Source organism: Dendrobates tinctorius, unplaced genomic scaffold, assembly GCF_039654945.1.
Source record: "Dendrobates tinctorius isolate UK_male_01 unplaced genomic scaffold, ASM3965494v1 ptg000062l, whole genome shotgun sequence".
Taxonomy (NCBI): Eukaryota; Metazoa; Chordata; class Amphibia; order Anura; family Dendrobatidae; genus Dendrobates; species Dendrobates tinctorius.
In genome coordinates, this window is record NW_027361730.1 from 37,092,156 (window position 1) to 37,112,193 (window position 20,038).

The following is a 20,038-nucleotide window of genomic DNA, read 5'->3' on the forward strand; positions in this document are numbered from 1 at the left end:
GCACTCGGATGCCATCTGAGTGCAGGGTGATTACCACCAATTCCTACAGTGAAGGAGATGGAGAAATTACTTTCTCCATCTCCTCTGAGCCTGTGCTGCACAGAGCACTGATACTTGGCTTACGCTCGCAGCAGAGTCTGAGCCGAGTGTCCTTAACATATTGGATTGGATGCTATATGCTATGTGACCCTGGACTTACGATAAATAGAAAAACCATATGCTGTAGTCTGGGGCCAGAACACCCGCCACCCTCTCATCTGGACACCTGTGTCTGCTTGCTTCAACTAACCTGTCTTCTGTATCTTCTCTGTTGCGCTTCTCTAATAAACCTCAGTCCCCGCTCCATAGAAGAATTGTCTACAGTGTCTTCTTGGACTTTGTAACGCTCTCACTTACTTTCTAACAGCTGTCTGCAGAATGAGATTACAGATTTCTTTCCATATTGATAAATGGGTATTCTCAGATAGCACCTGGATATACAATCAATTTTGCCATTTACTGCTTAATTTTTCAGCCATAATACAAATTAACAGATAGAACAGTTACTACTACTCCCATTTCTTTATCATCTCTAAACATTGATATTTCTGTAACAATTAGTCATATTTTGAATGGCCTACGTGTTTCAGAGTTGCATCGGGTCCCTTCTTCATGATAATTTATCCCAATGACATTGATTTATCTTGAAATGTGTAGATTCATTTCTTTTTTTTTTTTTTAATTCTTTATTTTCAAATTTAAACCACACCATAAGACACAACACCATTTTACAAGTACAGTTGGCGAAGTATTGCTTAGGAGTCGGTCTAAGGTGAAAGGAAAGAAAAGAGGGGAGGGAAATGTGGGTGGGAAAAAAAGAGAAGGAAGGGAAGGGTAAAGAGGGATACATAATAATGAACAATATCAATAACAACAACAAAAAGTAGCCGTCGGCATGAACACTAGCATTTGATGGGTGTATTTAAAAAAAATAGAGTAGGTGGACTGTTCTGTAAGCAACCGTGGGATCAGCTACCCCAGTATAAAGGCCATCAGGTCAAGTAAGACTTTATGTGATATTAGATTTCTCACCAAGAGGATTATCCTCTAGATATCTAGTCCATGGGGCCCAGGTCGACACATAAGATTTATGGTTAAAAATGTCCCAGCTAGACAGCTCCTCCAGACGAGAAACCTGATTTATCTTAACGTGCCACTCCTCCAATGTGGGGGGGGGGCAACATCTTTCTAGTGTACAGCTATCAGCTGTTTTGCAGCACTTAGCATCAGTGGGAGTAGACCATGCTTTTTTGGTAAGAAATCCTTTGACGGGCACGAAAGAAGAACTTCCGTAGCCCTAAGATTAGTCTTTATTAGTTGTAATTTTTTGAGAACTAGCTCAACGCCATCACAAAAATGTCTCAGTTAGGGACAGTCCCAGAATATATGTGTGTGATGTCCTCCAGAGTTGAGGCATCTCCAACAAGCATCATTATCAGCAAGACCCATCCGAAAGAGCTTCGCGGGAGTCCAATGCCACCTGGTCAATATTTTATAAGACTTTTCCTGCAAAAGTACACACCTAGAGAATCCCCGTGTACCAGATAGCATTCTAGCTATTTGTTTCTCTGTGAATGTAGTGTTGAGTTCCATTTCCCAGGAGTAAATAAATGAGGGTTTAAAATGTGCTCTCGGAGAGATAAGGTGTGAGTAAATACGAGATAAAATTTTTAGCCATGGAGGTTTGACCATAATATCTAACCAGGACCAATTGGATTTGGTTGGGAATTTCTTCCTAAACTGTAGAAGCGTACGTCGAATGTGCTGGCTCTGAAGAAAATTAGTTGGTTGAATCGTTGCACTTGGTGGCCAAACTCCTCTCTGTAATATTTTATTACCATAAAAGCTACTGTCATGCCCCCTACCGGTGTCATGCCCACTACCGGCCATACTTACCAGCGCTGCCCCGCTGCTCTCCTGCACGCTTCCCGGTGCGCTCCAGCTCCACGTCGCGACCCCGCTCCAGACATCCGGATTCCCCGTCGTCGTTCCTGCGCGCCTGCGCCGGTCTATTCCCTTGGCGCTCGGACCTCTGGGAGCAGTGACGCGGTGGCTCCGCCCACAACATGGCGGCGCCCACCGGCTATTTCAGCAAGGCATCTTGTCAGGTAAGAGGCCTGATTATCTTCTGCGGTGACGCTGTTCCTGCTCTAGCGTTTCCGCTCTCCTCATGTCCCCGTATCCTCTACGCTATCCTGCTGTCCTGTTTGCGCTGCCTCCGGTAGCTTCTCTGCTCCGTGGCCCACCTGCCTTGTCCAGTGTCTGTCTTGTCCCTAGTGCCTCTCTGGTCCGTTACCCTCTGCTATCCGTCCGTCCGCTCTGTGTGTTGTCCGTACCTGGCTCTCCTTCCTCTCTCACCCACAGTCACCAGCCTCCGTCTGGCCCTAATACTCCCGGTCCTGCTTGTCTCTATTCTCCTTAGTTGTTGCAGTCCCTCCGTGCGCCTGGGCTCTGTCCCTCCTCGCCACAGACTCTCTTATTTCTAGCCCTGGTCGTCCCTTTGGCTCCGGCTGTTACGGTTCCATCCCTCGGGGGCCTGCTCCTAACGCTCCCTGTATAGGGGGTGGGTTTCACCTGGTCAGCTCGCCCTCAGGGGCTCTGGAGCCGTGACCCAGAGGGTCCACCTCCAGGTTCCTCCTTTAGTTCCCACACCGTAACAGCATAATCAGGCCATGGATCCCGCTGGAGCCTTGGTTACTCAGAAGGAGTTAGTGTCTTTACGGGAGAATCAAGTACGCATAATGTCCTTAATGAAATCTTTGGACTTGCGCTTTTCGGCTCTCCAATCCGCTGATCCAGGCAATGCTTCTCAGCTGGTGGGTTTACAGCAGGAGTTGGCCCAGCAGCGAGACACCTAAACGCATTTTCTTAGCTACATGGCCTCTGTGGACACTCGATTGCTCTCCTTGCAGTCGGCTGCCTCAGCATCTCCTCCCGTTGCGCTTTCTCACCCTCTGCCACGCTTGGCCAAACCGCACCGGTATGGTGGTGATGCTAAACTATGCCGGTGTTTCCTGAACCAATGTAGTCTCCATTTTGAACTGTTGCCCCAACAGTATCCCACTGACCGGTCCAAGGTGGCCTTTATTGTTTCTCATTTAGAGGAGGACGCTTTGGCGTGGGTAAATCCCCTTTGGGAGCGTGACAATCCCGTAGTTTCCCAGCTGACCCTTTTTCTGGACACTTTTCGGCGAGTGTTCGACAAACCAGGTCGTCTAGCCTCCACTACGGAGTCCCTGTTCAGTCTTTGTCAGGGTTCACAAACCGTGAGTCAGTATGCCATCCAATTCCGGACCCTGTCGTCCGACTTAGGGTGGAACAATGAGGCATTGGTAGGAGCCTTTTTGCGGGGGCTCTCGGGTCGTATAAAGGACAAACTCGCTGGTCGCGATAACCCCACCGCTCTGGAGGATCTAATTTCTCTAGCCACGCGGATTGACCTCCGGTTCCAAGAGCGGTCCCGCGAGAGACGACTTTCTCGTCCAATGCCATCCGCCCGCAAATCACCCAGTCCCCGACCCAGGGCTTCTACCTTCGATCCCGTTCCGGAGCTTCTCCGCCTAGGTCAGGTAAGGGAGACCTCCCTACGTGGTCAAGATACCGCTCAACCCCTTACTTTGTCGGTCCTCCTGCATGTCGGTAGTAAGCGGGTTTCTTTTATGGCCTATGTGGATTCGGGTGCTGCTGGAAATTTTATCAGGCTCGATGAGGTCACCAAATTGTCTATCCCCGTTAGGACCCTCGAAAAGCCTCAGGTCCTCGCCTCTGTGGATGGCAGACCTTTGCTAGAGACCATTACGTTGGTAACACAGGAGGTAGAGTTACAGGTAGGCGCCTTGCACACGGAGAGAATTTCGTTCTATGTTTTGGCTGGTATTTCGCATCCCGTCCTTCTCGGCCTTCCTTGGCTGCAGCTCCACGAGCCCACCTTGGATTGGCGTAATGGCAATGTGCTTCGCTGGGGGGAGTCTTGTCGGGCTCGGTGTCTGCTGCCGGTTCGTCCAGTAGGTATTCCCCTTCCCCTCCCTGTCCTCTCCGGGCTGCCGTCCGCGTACAGTTCCTTCTCGGATGTCTTCAGCAAGAAAGAAGCTGAAGTCCTTCCTCCTCACCGTTCCTACGATTGCCCCATTGAGCTTATTCCTGGTACTATGCCTCCTCGTGGAAGGATTTACCCTCTCTCTCCAGCGGAGTCTCAGGCCATGTCCGAATATGTTAAAGAAAACCTAGCCCGAGGCTTCATTCGGAAATCCTCATCCCCTGCTGGAGCAGGCTTCTTCTTTGTGAAAAAGAAGGATGGGTCTCTCCATCCATGTATCGATTATCGTGGCCTGAACCGCATTACAGTGAAGAACAAATATCCACTGCCGCTTATCTCGGAGCTATTTGACCGCTTGAGGGGAACAAGAGTCTTTACCAAGCTGGACCTGCGAGGAGCCTATAACCTTGTTCCCATACGATCAGGAGATGAGTGGAAGACCGCATTCAACACGCGAGACGGCCACTACGAATATTTAGTCATGCCTTTTGGCCTCTGTAACGCGCCAGCAGTCTTCCAGGAGCTCGTTAACGACATCTTCCGAGACCTCCTATACTCCTGTGTCGTAGTCTACCTAGACGACATCTTGATCTTCTCCCCAGACCTATCCACTCATCTCCGAGATGTCTGCCAGGTTCTCCAACGCCTCAGGGAAAATCTCCTTTTTGCCAAATTGGAGAAGTGCATTTTTGAGCAATCCTCGCTGCCCTTTCTTGGGTACATCGTCTCGAGCTCCGGGTTGGAGATGGATCCTGAGAAGGTTTCTACAGTCCTCGATTGGCCACGTCCACTTGGGGTGAAGGCAATCCAGCGTTTTTGGGATTTGCCAATTATTATAGGCAATTTATCCCTCATTTTTCGACTCTGACTAAGCCCATTTCTGCTCTTGTCTGCAAGGGGGCCAATCCTAACCACTGGCCCACGGACGCTGAGGTCGCCTTCGAGGCTCTGAAACAAGAATTCGCAAAATCTCCTGTGCTCCACCGCCCTGATGCCAATAGGCCATTCATCCTCGAGGTGGACGCATCTTCAGTTGGAGCAGGAGCGGTTCTTTTGCAGAAATCCTCCTCTGACCGCTTAGTCACCTGCGGATTCTTCTCTAAAGCCTTTTTCCGCCCCGGAACGAAATTACTCCATTGGGGATAGAGAGTTGCTGGCCATTAAGCTAGCCCTCGAGGAGTGGCGCTATCTCCTTGAAGGGGCAGTTCATCCGTTCATCATCTTCATGGATCACAAAAATTTGGAGTATGTTCAGTCCGCCCAAAGACTCAACCCACGGCAGGCCAGGTGGTCTTTGTTCTTCGGGCGATTCGATTTTGAACTCCACTTCCGACCGGGGGACAAGAACATCAAGGCTGACGCCCTATCCCGGTCATTTTTGCCCATGGACAGCGAGGATGAACCTGCACATATTATTAACCCGGCCAAGATTCTCACCGTGGCCCCGCTAAGCCTAGCCACTCCACCACCGGGCAAAACCTTTGTGTCAAGTGGGGACAGGCAGAAGGTCCTACGATGGAGCCATTCCTCGAAGTTTTCCGGGCATGCTGGAACCAAGAAGACCCTCTCTCTCGTCTCCCGCCACTATTGGTGGCCCTCGCTTCACCAAGATGTAGTGGAGTTCATCGCCTCCTGTCCCTCCTGCGCTAGAAACAAAGTCCCTAGACAACGTCCTTCTGGTCTCCTACACCCGTTGCCTGTACCTTCGGTCCCATGGACCCACATTGCTATGGACTTTATTACCGATTTACCTTCGTCCTCTAAGTGCTCAGTGATCCTGGTCGTCGTAGATCGGTTTTCCAAAATGGCCCATTTCATTCCCTTACCTGGTCTGCCTACGGCCCCCGAGTTGGCGAAGATTTTCTTGCTCCACATCTTCCGCCTCCATGGTTTTCCTCAACATATTGTCTCGGACCGAGGAGTCCAGTTTACCTCCCGCTTTTGGCGAGCTCTCTGCGGATTAATGAAGATCACTCTAGATTTCTCCTCGGCTTATCATCCGCAGTCGAATGGGCAAGTTGAACGAGTCAACCAAACTCTAACTTCCTATCTCCGGCATTTTTCCAACGCCCACCAGGACGACTGGGTTGCTCTTCTGCCCTGGGCCGAATTCGCCTACAATAATCATCCCAGTGAAGCCTCTTCCAAGTCTCCTTTTTTCATAGTTTTTGGACAACATCCCGGCATTCCCCTTCCCGTTTCCCCCACCTCTGGCGTGCCGGCGGCGGACTCCGTGACCGCGGACTTCTCTCAGATTTGGAGAGAGACTAAGGGGGCTCTTGAGGCTGCCAGTTGCAAAATGAAGCAGTATGCCGACAAAAAACGTTTAGACGCTCCTCCGTACCGCCCAGGAGATAAGGTTTGGCTGTCCTCCCGATACATCAGGCTAAAAATCCCATCCTATAAGTTAGGTCCACGTTACATTGGCCCCATGGAAATTGTAAAACGCATCAACGACGTGGCCTACAAATTGAAATTACCTGCCTCTCTGCGTATCCCTGATGTCTTTCACGTATCACTCCTCAAACCAGCAGTGTTTAATTGTTTCCACTCAGCTCCTTCCCTCACCCCCCTACCAAATAGTGCTGACAACACTTTTGAGGTGAAGGATATACTTGCTATGAAGACGGTTAGGGGAAAAACTTTGTTTTTGGTCCTGAGGAGAGATCTTGGGAACCCCGAGAGAATATTGATGCTCCTCGTATTATGAAAAGATTTCTCTCCAGCGTTAGAAAGAGGGGGAGTAAAGGGGGGGGTACTGTCATGCCCCCTACCGGTGTCATGCCCACTACCGGCCATACTTACCAGCGCTGCCCCGCTGCTCTCCTGCACGCCTCCCGGCGCGCTCCTGCTCCACGTCGCGTCCCCACTCCAGACATCCGGATTCCCCGTCGTCGTTCCTGCGCGCCTGCGCTGTTCTATTTCCTTGGCGCTCGGACCTCTGGGAGCAGTGACGCGGTGGCTCCGCCCACAACATGGCGGCACCCACCGGCTATTTCAGCAAGGCATCTTGTCAGGTAAGAGGCCTGATTATCTTCTGCGGTGACGCTGTTCCTGCTCTAGCGTTTCCGCTCTCCTCAGGTCCCTGTATCCTCTGCGCTATCCTGCTGTCCTGTTTGCGCTGCCTCCGGTAGCTTCTCTGCTCCGTGGCCCACCTGCCTTGTCCAGTGTCTCTGTCTTGTCCCTAGTGCCTCTCTGGTCCGTTACCCTCTGCTATCCGTCCGTCCGCTCTGTGTGTTGTCCGTACCTGGCTCTCCTTCCTCTCTCACCCACAGTCACCAGCCTCCGTCTGGCCCTAATACTCCCGGTCCTGCTTGTCTCTATTCTCCTTAGTTGTTGCAGTCCCTCCGTGCGCCTGGGCTCTGTCCCTCCTCGCCACAGACTCTCTTATTTCTAGCCCTGGTCGTCCCTTTGTCTCCGGCTGTTACGGTTCCATCCCTTGGGGGCCTGCTCCTAACGCTCCCTGTATAGGGGGTGGGTTTCACCTGGTCGGCTCGCCCTCGGGGGCTCTGGAGCCGTGACCCAGAGGGTCCACCTCCAGGTTCCTCCTTTAGTTCCCACACCGTAACAGCTACTCAGTGTTTCTCTAGGGAGGGTAGACCATAGATTATATGGATCTTGAAAATCAAGATCTATTAGATAGGGTATTGAGCCAATCGGCGTTAACGTCGAGGGAAAAGTGTCCTCCGGTAGTTCCCCCAACATCAATCTTTTGATACGTAATGTAGTAGAAGTTATCTCGTCTAGCCTAAGAGCGACTGGTGGTTTAGCTTTAGTCCAGAGATAAGGTAAACCCCTCGGGCCCAATAGAGCCAGGTCAACACAAGTTCCCTCCCCACCTTCAGCGCAAGACACCACCTTTGACCATCTGCTAAGATGGATTGCTTTATAATATAAAAGGGGGTCTGGGACTCCCAATCCACCAGAGGAGACTGGATAAGTAAGAAGCCTATAAGGCAACCTAGCCGGTTTAGATTTCCAGATAAATTTTCCTATTAGTGACTTTAACGACCCGAAAAAGGTCAGGGGTATCTGAATCGGAACCATATTCATGGCATGCAATATGATAGGCATGATATACGCCTTAAACACATTGATGAGACCCATCCAGGATAAAGTGGGTAGGTTATATTTATGCATCAGGTTTGTAACTTTTTTAATTAAGGGAATTAAATTACTTTGAAATAAGTTAGTGGGGTCTCTAGTTATGAATATTCCTAAATATTTAATAGAGCTATTAGCCCAAGAGAAGGGAGTCTGTGTACGAATAGTGGAGAGTTGAGAATGAGGGAGAGTAATATTTAATGCTTCAGATTTGGTTAGATTAATTTTAAAATTGGAAAGGAAGCCAAACTGTTGAAAAATTTGGAGGATGATCGGGAATGCCTGAGACGGGTTGGATATGAGGAAAAGCAGATCGTCTGCGAAAGCTAGCGTTTTGAGTATCCCCGGACCCACCGACAACCCCTCTATGCGTTGTTCTTTTCTGATGCTTTGTATCAAAGTTTCTATGACTAAAATGAACAAGGATGGAGACAGAGGGCATCCCTGCCTAGTCCCGTTGTGAATCTCAAAACTGTTTGACAGGGTGCCATTAATCCTGACCTTGGCCGTCGGTTGAGAGTAGAGAGAGAGAACTGCTGTTATATATTGAGGAGGGAAGCCAAATTTAATCAATACCTGTTCCATAAATCTCCAGCACACTCTGTCAAAAGCCTTCTCGGCATCCGTTGACAGGAGTACTAAGGGGACCTGCCGGGTCTTGTCAAATATTATAGACTGTATGGCCCTAGTGGAGTTATCTTTCCCTTCCCTACCCCTCACAAAGCCCGCTTGATCCACATGAATTAATTTGGGTAAAAAGTTGCTTACTCTGCCCGCTAGTATTTTAGCCCACATTTTGATGTCAGCATTAAGCAATGAGATTTGTCTGTAGCTGGTGCACAAGTTGGGATCCTTACCCTCCTTCGGGAGAACCGTGATGTATGCCTCCAGGGATTGCTTAGGGGGAAGCTGGCCCTCCAAATAGGAATTGAACAAGGTCACCAGATGAGGTAAGAATGATTTTATGAACTTTTTATAGTATATAATGGGGAGACCATCCGGGCCTGGGGCCTTTCCATTTGGAATGGTGGAGAGGGTGTCTAAAATTTCTTTAGGGGTAACCGGAGCAGTTAGTAAAGATTGGCCTTCCGGGGTTATGTTAGGGAGATTTAGTGGAATCAGGAACTCTTTGATTTTTTCTATAGCTGTTATTGGGTCTTGCATGCTATCTGGTATGCTTAAATTGTATAAACTGTCATAAAAGGATCTAAACTCCTCGGCAATGTCTGCGGTCTCGAAAATTGAAGAGCCGTCCAGAGCTTTGAGTTGTCTAATAAACGTCTTGTCCTGCTGCTTTTTAAGCAGTGAAAACATAAGCTTACTACTTTTATTGCCGTGGAGATAGAACCTCTGTTTACTTCTCATATAGGTTTTGGCCGATTTGAATATTTAAAAGATTTTTTAGTGAATTCCTTAGGTCCGTCAGTTCAGTTTGTATCTTATTTACTTGAGATATCTTGTGCAATCTTTCCAAGGAATTAATTTGGTGCAAAATAGACACAACCTGTTTTGTTCTTTCTTTTTTGAGATGGGAACTCAAAGCTATAAATTCTCCCCTCATTACCGCTTTATGTGATTCCCACACCACAGGTAGGGGCGGGCCAGAGTGTAAATTTGTCTGGAAAAAGAATTCAAGAGTGCCAGTCAGTTTCGTAATGTGGGAATCAGAATCTAATAATGTCTCGTTAAGTGACCATAACTTGGCTGGCCGCGGAAGGGTTACTATGCCTATGTCGAGAAAAATAGGAGCATGGTCCGAGAGAGAGGTAATGTCTATAGTCGCATTTTTAACTAATGGGAGATTAGTTGTTTGTGTCAATAGATAATCAATTCTGTGATAGTTACCACACGGGTGGGAATAAAAAGTGTAGTCTCTGCCCGAAGGAAAGAGTGTCCTCCAAGGGTCTGTCAAGTGCAATTCTTGTAAAGAAAGGTGTAATTTTCTCAGTGCCCTTTGAGAAAGGGTCGACTTGTCCGTTGAAGTATCTAGGGATGGGTTGAGTGATACGTTAAAGTCTCCCCCCATCAACAACAAACCCTCAGTAAATAGTTTTAAGGTATTCATTGTTTTGCACAGCCATCCAATCTGATTCCTATTTGGGGCGTATAGGTTACACAGAGTAACTTTAGTATTGGCTATAAGGCCCTTTAGTATAATATATCTTCCTTCGGAATCTGAAAGGCAATCATGCAAGACAAAAGGAACATTCTTTTTAATAGCAATACTCACTCCTCTAGACGCTGACCCACCCGTACTATGATACCAGGTCAGGTAACGGGATCTAGACATATCCGGGACTCTCCCCACTTTAAAATGTGTCTCCTGTAGGAAGACTACACTAGCCTTTTTTGCATATAGAAGGTTCAATACCTGGCTCCTTTTACACGGGGAACGTAAGCCTTTTACATTGTATGAAGCCACTACCATAGTGACGAAATTGACCTTATCACCCATAGTAAAATAGATGGAGCAAAAAAAATAAATGAGTAAGTGCCCCATGCCGACGAGCCACAAAAAATACAAAATACAAGATAAAGTAACAGATAACAATAACCAACTACCTGCCTGTGGCAGGGGTAGGGGGTCAAACATACCCCCCATAGCAGAGCAGTTAATTACATCACCAATACACGAGTGGTACATGTTAGCTTATAAGGCAGTTAAATGAAAGCAGCAACACATTAGCAGATGCCAATCAAGGCAAACTAAAGTGATCTAAAACATTAAAGAGTTATACAAAAATTTACGGGTCTATATGTGAGAAAATACGGCTAGACAGAGCACAATAGAACTCAGGGGGGCATCTCTTTTCTCGCCCCAGATTTCCCTCGTTTAGGGGGCATGCGTCTCTTCACTGAGGCCCAGTCCCCCTGACCTCCTGTATAAGCATTGATAGGAGGAGGCGTGCGAAGATCCATGTCTAAAGGTAACCATGAAGGAATATCAATAGGAGCAATGTCGAATGTGTCCCATATTTTGGTTAAATCTTCGGGACTCCTCACTGTTTGTTTGCCGTCTCCATTTACCGATATTCCAAACGGAAATAGCCATTTATAAAGGATTTTACGCGAGCGTAGCACTTCCAATAAGGGTCTTAGGATCCTTCTTTTTGCAAGAGTCGACGGCGCAATGTCCTGATAAAGTTGGATAGCAGATCCTTCATAGGTGAGATTTTTAACGTCTCTTGAGGCAGACAAAATAATATTTGTGTCCACATAGCTCAACAAGCCGCAGATCACATCCCTCGGGGGTTCAGAAGGCTTAGGCTTGGGTCTGAGCGATCTATGGACCCTCTCTATTACAATTTGGTCGCATTTTTCTTGCGGGATTAGGAGGGCAAAGATCTCTTTCGTGGATTTTTCTAATATTTCTGTAGAGACACTTTCAGGCAAGCCTTTAATCCTTATATTTTTTTCTGCGACTCCTATTTTCTTGATCTTCTAAGGCCAGAAGAGAGTTATTAAGCTGTGTTCTGTGGTAGTCCAAATGATCTCTCATGGCGTTGGAGTGGCTAATGAAAGAGGACTGAGATGATTCAAGGGACTCCACTCTATTACCAATATGTGACAAATCTGCTCTCATACCAGATATCTCCGCAACCAAAGGCTTTAAAGCTTGGGCCAGAAGTTTTTTGAAGACTGATCTAGAAAACTTTCCAGAGTCTGAGTGGGTAATATCACTGCCTGAGACATCATCACTTGAGTCCGAGTCCTCGACCTGTTCCTCCACCTCAGCATTTGCGTGCAGCTTTTTAGGTGTGGACCTAGCCGACCCAGGTTTATTTTTCAGAAATTTCTCCATTTCACTTTGCCTGCCCTGATGTACACTAGTAGCCAGCGGTTTTGCACGCTCTTTTTTAGATTTAACCATAATGCTTAATTAAAGCGTGCGTTTGAATCACCCCTCGTGCATTCAGGGAAAGTCTAATAATGCATGTTCATAGATGAAGATAACCCCATGCGTCTTGAAAGGTGATGCGCTGACATGAGTGAATAGGGCGGTATCAGCGCTCTAATGTGGTGCACTATATAGAAAGTCTCACACTGCCGTGGCATAAAATTAGGCCGGTCTTGGCGCCTCTGAAAGGGTGAAGCGATACCCCCAGACTCCAGGTCGCCCCAGTTCCCTGTATGCAGCAGGAGCGGCCGCCTCAGATACCCCGGGCAATGCACCAGGAGCACCCAGCACCGCGGTCACCCCCTGTTCACCAGCCAGGCACGTGCGACCGGCTCACCTCCCTCTCCTCCGGTAAGCTAATACGTTCCTTCCCTTCCTTGTTAGTCAGCGGTCTCTCTTCCGGCAGAGGCCACGGGCCCTCCACCACCTCCAACAGCTCTCTGCAGACTGCTGTCCGGACCACCTCAGGAAGAAGCGGTAAAGATGGCGCCTGACCGCCTCTGGCGCCAAGGCCCGCTCCCCGTGACCGTTCTCCTTGCAGTGAGCCGCGGTTCTCCCCTCGCTGTCCTTCACCACCTTCGCTAAGCCCAGCTCTCTCTGGGGGGCATATAGACACTTTCGTTGGGGTCAGAAGAGGGTATATTTTGTGGCTGGTAGCGGGAGCTGCAGCAAAGCGCGTCTTCCCTACAAGCGATCCAGGCCACGCCCCCGTGTAGATTCATTTCTATTGAACAATGAATGTTTTAGATCGAACAGCTACTACACATTTTTTACTGTCTATCTGTTAATTTGGAGTTCCATCAATGAACCAGATTAATCCAGGATAGGGGTCACCGGCTGAGAGCGGTAGTCATGACCAAGCTGCTCTCTGGTCACACTCTGGCACTTTACAGGAAATCAGTGTCCTAGTCACAGGGTGCTGTGAGCAGTGTAGGGTGCATCACACTCACTTGTAGGCCGCAGGCCTCCACTGTCTCCAGGCCTCTGTCTTCAGGAGCCACGGAACATAACTCAGGACACTCAGTTTATTGCAACAAGCAAATGTTTACGGGTCAAGTTCATCAAGTTGTAACATGTTGGATAGGGCACAACACTTAATTTTCCTTACTTCTTTTACACAACACATCTTCAGCCCTACCAGGAATTTCCTGTCCAGTTCCGCAGTGCACCCAGGATCAGACACCTGCCTTTCATACAGTTCTGCATCCATCTACCCATGTGCACCAGAGGACAAGATGTGCCCATCAGCCCTCACAATGAGAGTTGGCTCCTGACGTTGCCGGAATGACCGCAAAGGATAATCAGTACGGCCCCCCACTGCCTCGGATGATTGCAACATAGTGGCCCTAGCAGCCCACTTCACTTGAGTTTGACCTTGATGCTGTACTTTGCAATCTTACAACTACCAGGAAGTGGGTCCCTTTTATAATCTCAGTAACCCTTCCCCACTTTGAACTAGCCCCAAACATTAACCATACGTTATCCTATATCAGTTGTGAAGGGCTGACACACTCAGCTGCTTCACAAGGTAGACACAGGAGCGGTTTTGGTTGTAGATCACCTGCTGGCTTTATTATGGACAGCATACCTTATCAGGGTTCAGCAAAATAAACAGAGACTTTCTGGTGTAACGGTAAAACAAAACAAAGATACAGTCCAAAAGAGCCCTTTCCCTGCAGGAGTCACCTGCAGGTAGCACACAATGTCTTCAGCTCCTCCTGGAGCCACATGGGAGTTCCTCCTCTCCAAAGACACAACACACACTGACTCTCTGGACCAACTTTTTAAGCCAGGCCATGTGATGATCACATGACCGTGACTTCATTCCATGTCCTGTCAGTAAATAGGCCGGTATTAGCTCTACCAGTGGAGATATGGTGAGCACCCTCCCACTCACTCTATGGGTGCCCACATAAAACCATCCCATGTATACAACTTTAAATTAACCCTATCAACACGTAGTGTGCTGGAGGTAAAATATCCTGGTTTCACATCACTGATGCCAATATGCGCAGTGACACATATCTCCCCTCATACATTGTACCAGTGAACCTGTCACACAATATACTGTATACTATGCCTATTGTCCTATACCACTGCTAAGTCACATAAGTATATTAACAGCACTCATACTATTCCATATTACAGCCTAGTTACATAGTATATGGTTCACATAACTATATACAGGGCCGGACTGGAACTAAAATTCAGCCCTGGCATTTGAAGTTACACAGGCCCACTAGTCACATGGTGACTATATAATATCTTTGTACACTTGTAGGTTACAAGAAGTGAGAGGAGATTAACACGACTATATAACATGTAGTCAGAGCTGTGCCCAGTACTTCAGCTCAGTCCTATTTATTGCTTTTAGGTACAGTACTCCTCCCAAAGCTCTGTCCCCTTTTGTACGCACGGTGACAGAATTCCTGGCAGCACTGTTATCCATTGGGCAACCAGACCCCCTGGTCATAGCTGCCCCTATCATACCTCCCAACATTTAAAGAAGGGAAAGAGGGATAAAGACTGCGGCTCGCGCAGCGCACTGCTGCAAATTTTAGGCCAAGCCTGGCCACACCCATTTCGCAACTAGTCACACCCATTTCCACGCCTAATCGCACCCATTTAGCACTGCTGATCACACTGACTGGTACTGAGGGCACAGTGGCTGGCATTATGGGCACACTGACTGGCACTAAGGAAGAGAGAAAACAGAGAGAGAAAAAAGAGAGAAAGAAAGGAGAGCGAGAGAGAAAGAACAGAGAGAGAAAGAAGAAAGAACAGAGAGAGAAAGAAGAAAGAACAGAGAGAGACAGAGAAAGAACAGAGAGAGAAAGAAAGAAGTAAAGAAAAGAAAGAAAGAACAGAGAGAAAGAAAGAGAGGAAAGAAAAAGAAAGAGTGGAAAGAAAGAACAGAGAGAGAGAAAGAAAAAAGAAAGATTAGAGAGAGAAAGAACAGAGAGAGAGAAAATGAGGGAAAGACAGAACAAAGAATGAGAAAGAAAGAACAGAGAAAGAAAGAAAAAGAAATAAAGAAAGATTCTATAAAGATACTATAGCAGCCCGGCTCCCATTGTAGTGCCCACCTGAGCCCTCCCGCTGCAGGACATATCATGATCCCCTCACATGGCCGGCATCCCCGATTCCAAGGCGATCCTGCTGTCTGCGCTGTCGGAGGAGGGCACGGTGAAGGATCTGAAGCATTCCTGGTTCCGTCACAATCTCCTCAAGAAATTATCTCATTTCCGGTCAGCTTCCAGCACATCACTTCAGGTGGAACGTCATGTGTGAGTTTTAAAATGCTCCTCGAGGCTCCGCCATGTACTCCTGTGTCCGTGGGAAAAGCCCGCTTTGTATGCTTCGTACACACTTTGCTCCGCTCCGTATATCCCGTACACATATGGCTCCACTCCATACACACACGACTCCGCTCCGTATTCCCCATACACACGCGGCTCTGCTCCGTACACCAAGTACACACACTGCTCCGCTCCGTACACCTCGTACACGCGCGGCTCCGCTCCGTACACCTCGTACACACGCGGCTCCGCTCCGTACACCTCGTACACGCGGCTTTGTTCCGTACACCTTGTACACACATGGTTCCTCTCCATACACCTCGTACACACACGGCTCTGCTCCGTACACCTCGTACACACACGGCTCCATTCCGTACACCTCATACACACACACAGCTCTGCTACATCTACCCTGTAAACCCCTCCTGACACCACACATCGTGACCCCACACATACTTACCTCATCCAGCACCATGACAACAGCACAGCAGAGTCTTGCAGACACCAAGAGGCAAGGCTGAGCGCACAGGACCTGTGATGAGGTCACAGGAGGGGCGGAGTCAGGGGTCACATGATCAGGGGTCTGAACAAAGGCTCCTGATGATGTGACCCCTGACTCCTCCCCTCCTGTGACCTCATCACAGGTCCTGTGAACAGAGAAGAGAGCAGGCAAGCAACGCTGTGAGTGGCTGCGGGGGGGAGGTCTCATGCTACGGCAAGGATGGGGTGCGTGGGGGGGGCGTGGCGGCTTATCTCCCTGCAGTGCGGGAGGGTTGGAAACTATAACTGCCGTGCCCGCAGAAGGCCGGCGGCAGGAGCAACAGCCAGGACAGTGGCCGCATTAGCTGGCAAGCAGCCAGATGATCGGGCGCTGCCGCCCGCGGCCCACATGACAGCGGCCCAGAGGGAAAATGCCCGGTTGGTTATAGTAACAATCCAGGCCTGACTATATATATACATACATATATATATATATATATATATATATATATATATATATATATATATATGACATTATTTCCATTACTCAATTGTTGTTTTCAGGAACAGGACAATACAGTCCACGCTTACATTCCTCCTTTATTGTGTATGGCCAGCCTCGACCATTCAGGAACTAGATAACAACAACGCCTTTCTCATCATATGAAATACATATAAAATTAATGGTCCCTTCTTCCCGAGGTATGTAGTGTCCATAGCTGGAGATGCACTAACCCCAGAATAAAAGAGAACTAGTCCTTTGGGCTCGCAGTCCAACACAATAACCGCCCAAAAGGCGTATACCAAGTCCTTCTCCTACTCGCTACTTAAATTACTCCATCCTCTCGGCTAGAACAGCAGAAATTATGTATATCCGAGTCCATATTTCTCTTTTAACAATGGCACTTAGACCCACACAACAATGGCTCATCAGTCCAGACTTATCTGTTTGGACTGGACAACCCCTTTAACACACGTTAAAATCCACAGTAGACTACCTCAAAAGGCGCAAGCTGAAGGTTTTACAATGGCCCTCACAATCCCCTGATCTGAACATCATTGAAAATCTGTGGCTAGACCTCCAAATAGCAGTGCATGCAAGAGACCCAGGAATCTCACAGAACTGGATGAATTTTCCAAGGAAGAATGGATGAAACTCTCTCAAACAAGAATTGAAAGACTCTTGGCTACAAAAAGCATTTACAAGCTGTCATGCTTTCAAAAGGGGCCGCTACTATGTACTAACCATGGAGGGTGCACAAACTTTTGCATCTGCCCATTTTCCTTTTTTAAATTTTTAAAATGTAAAATATATATATATATGTGTGTGTGTAATTGCCTAAAATATAAAGGAAATGTGTCTTCTTTAACTTTAGGCCTTTTAGAGATCATTTCATCTTCTACTTGCTTAACTGTTCACAATAACAGTAATTTTTGTAGAAAGCTTGGCACTCAGGTAAATGTTGTAAGCAGATAATTTTATTGTGTGCAGGCAATCCAAAAATAAAGAAGACGTTTCGTTCCTACAATCACCTTGTGCTGCTGATCCTGAGCGCTCTTTTCTGCCTGTAACCCTGTGCACACTGCAATCTGTCTGACCGATGAAGGTGATTGCAGGAACATTCTTGCTGTTCCTCATTATGAGCATTGTTTTCATTGTCCAGATGTTTTGGAGGTAATTCACAATTTGCAACTTTTTGAACTGTTACAACATTTTTGTAGAATTGTATTCCAATACTCTAGTGGACTAAAAAAATGTGTTTTTTTAACTCAAACGTCATAAACCCATCTGCATCATTTTGATGAATTTGGTTAATAAAACTGCAATGAACATACAGTTGTGGCCAAAAGTATTGACACTCCTGCAATTCTGTCAGATAATACTCAGTTTCTTCCTGAAAATGCTTGCAAACACAAATTCTTTGGTATTATTATCTTCATTTAATTTGTCTTTAATGAAAAAACACAAAAGAGAATGAAGCAAAAAGCAAAACATTGGTCATTTCACACAAAACTCCAAAAATGGGCCAGACAAAAGTATTGGCACTCTCAGCCTAATACTTGGTTGCACAACCTTTAGCCAAAATAACTGCGACCAACCGCTTCCGGTAACCATCAATGAGTTTCTTACAATGCTCTGCTGGAATTTTAGACCATTCTTCTTTGGCAAACTGCTCCAGGTCCCTGATATTTGAAGGGTGCCTTCTCCAAACTGCCATTTTAGATCTCTCCACAGGTGTTCTATGGGATTCAGGTCTGGACTCATTGCTGGCCACCTTAGAAGTCTCCAGTGCTTTCTCTCAAACCATTTTCTAGTGCTTTTTGAAGTGTGTTTTGGGTCATTGTCCTGCTGGAAGACCCATGACCTCTGAGGGAGACCCAGCTTTCTCACACTGGGCTCTACATTATGCTGCAAAATTTGTTGGTAGTCTTCAGACTTCATAATCCCATGCACACGGTCATGCAGTCCAGTGCCAGAGGCAGCAAAGCAACCCCAAAACATCAGGGTACCTCCGCCATGTTTGACTGTAGGGACCATGTTCTTTTCTTTGAATGCCTCTTTTTTTTTCTCCAGTAAACTCTATGTTGATGCCTTTGCCCAAAAAGCTCTACTTTTGTGTCATCTGACCAGAGAACATTCTTCCAAAACGTTTTAGGCTTTTTCATGTAAGTTTTGGCAAACTCCAGCCTGGCTTTTTTATGTCTCGGGGTAAGAAGTGGGGTCTTCCTGGGTCTCCTACCATACAGTCCCTTTTCATTCAGACGCCGACAGATAGTACGGCTTGACACTGTTGTACCCTCGGACTGCAGGGCAGCTTGAACTTGTTTGGATGTTAGTCGAGGTTCTTTCTCCAACATCCGTACAATCTTGCGTTGAAATCTCTTGTCAATTTTTCTTTTCCGTCCACATCTAGGGAGGTTAGCCACAGTGCCATGGGCTTTAAACTTCTTGATGACACTGCGCACGGTAGACACAGGAACATTCAGGTCTTTGGAGATGGACTTGTAGCCTTGAGATTGCTCATGCTTCCTCACAATTTGGTTTCTCAAGTCCTCAGACAGTTCTTTGGTCTTCTTTCTTTTCTCCATGCTCAATGTGGTTCACACAAGGACACAGGACACAGGTTGAGTCAACTTTAATCCATGTCAACTGGCTGCAAGTGTGATTTTGTTATTGCCAACACCTGTTAGGTGCCACAGGTGCTGTTAATTACACAAATTAGAGAAGCATCACATGATTTTTTCGAACAGTGCCAATACTTTTGTCCACCCTCTTTTCTATGTTTGGTGTGGAATTATATCCAATTTGGCTTTAGGACAATTCTTTTTGTGTTTTTTCATTTAAGACAAATTAAATGAAGATAATAATACCAAAGAATTTGTGTTTGCAATCATTTTCAGGAAGAAACTGAGTATTATCTGACAGAATTGCAGGGGTGTCAATACTTTTGGCCACAACTGTAACAAAACAAATAAAAAAGAAGTCACCTAAAAGAATGTTGCAAATGATGAATTGGGCCTCTTACATTATTCCTGACTGTTATTTAAATGGCCAGAGCTATTTACATAAGTACAATGCAATCTACACTTTCAAATGTTATTTTCTATTTCTGTTACTATTTTCATAGTTATATATATTTTTTCCAGGTAAGATTTCACATCTCGCCACTGTATGTTTCATTGATGTTGATTAATCATACCATATAATATCATACACCAATAGTTCAGGATCAGCAGTTTTTTTTTTGTTTTGTTTTTTTTAGGGATGGCTCGAGTCAAGCACTGGGCACTTGTGTGAAACATTTCAGGAACACAATTCGTCCATTCAAAATAAAGATAACCTATTATAAAAGAACTCTGCGAGTGAGTGTCCCAAACATTTATATGTACCGGGGCTTGTCTGTATATCTGTACTGTATAAATCCAGATTCATGATTAGTGATGAGCGCAAGTCCTCCTTACTCGAGTTTGCACAGAGTACCGCGAGTTCTTGATTGACATGTTCAAGTCCCCGCTCTCGCATGTTTCACGGGTGTTAGACAGCCACAACACATGCTTGGAGTACACGGTCAATCCCCGCATGTATTGTGGCTGTCTAACAGCCGCGAAACATGCGGGAGCCGGGACTTGAACATGTCAATCAAGCACGCGTGGTACTCCGTGCATACCGTAGCAGCCTAG

At 47.0% G+C, this 20,038-nt stretch overlaps 1 protein-coding gene and 1 long non-coding RNA gene across 2 annotated transcripts in view; one reads left to right on the forward strand and one right to left on the reverse strand.

Moving 5' to 3' along the window:
• LOC141093087 (uncharacterized) overlaps positions 1–20,038 on the reverse strand; it is a 163,089-nt gene that overhangs the window by 48,361 nt on the left and 94,690 nt on the right. The window lies entirely within an intron of this gene.
• LMAN1L (lectin, mannose binding 1 like) overlaps positions 1–20,038 on the forward strand; it is a 209,796-nt gene that overhangs the window by 30,809 nt on the left and 158,949 nt on the right. Inside the window, exon 5 of the mRNA XM_073579548.1 lies at positions 19,621–19,720. Within this exon, the coding sequence (XP_073435649.1) occupies positions 19,621–19,720 (100 nt within the window). The remainder of the gene's footprint in view (positions 1–19,620; positions 19,721–20,038) is intronic.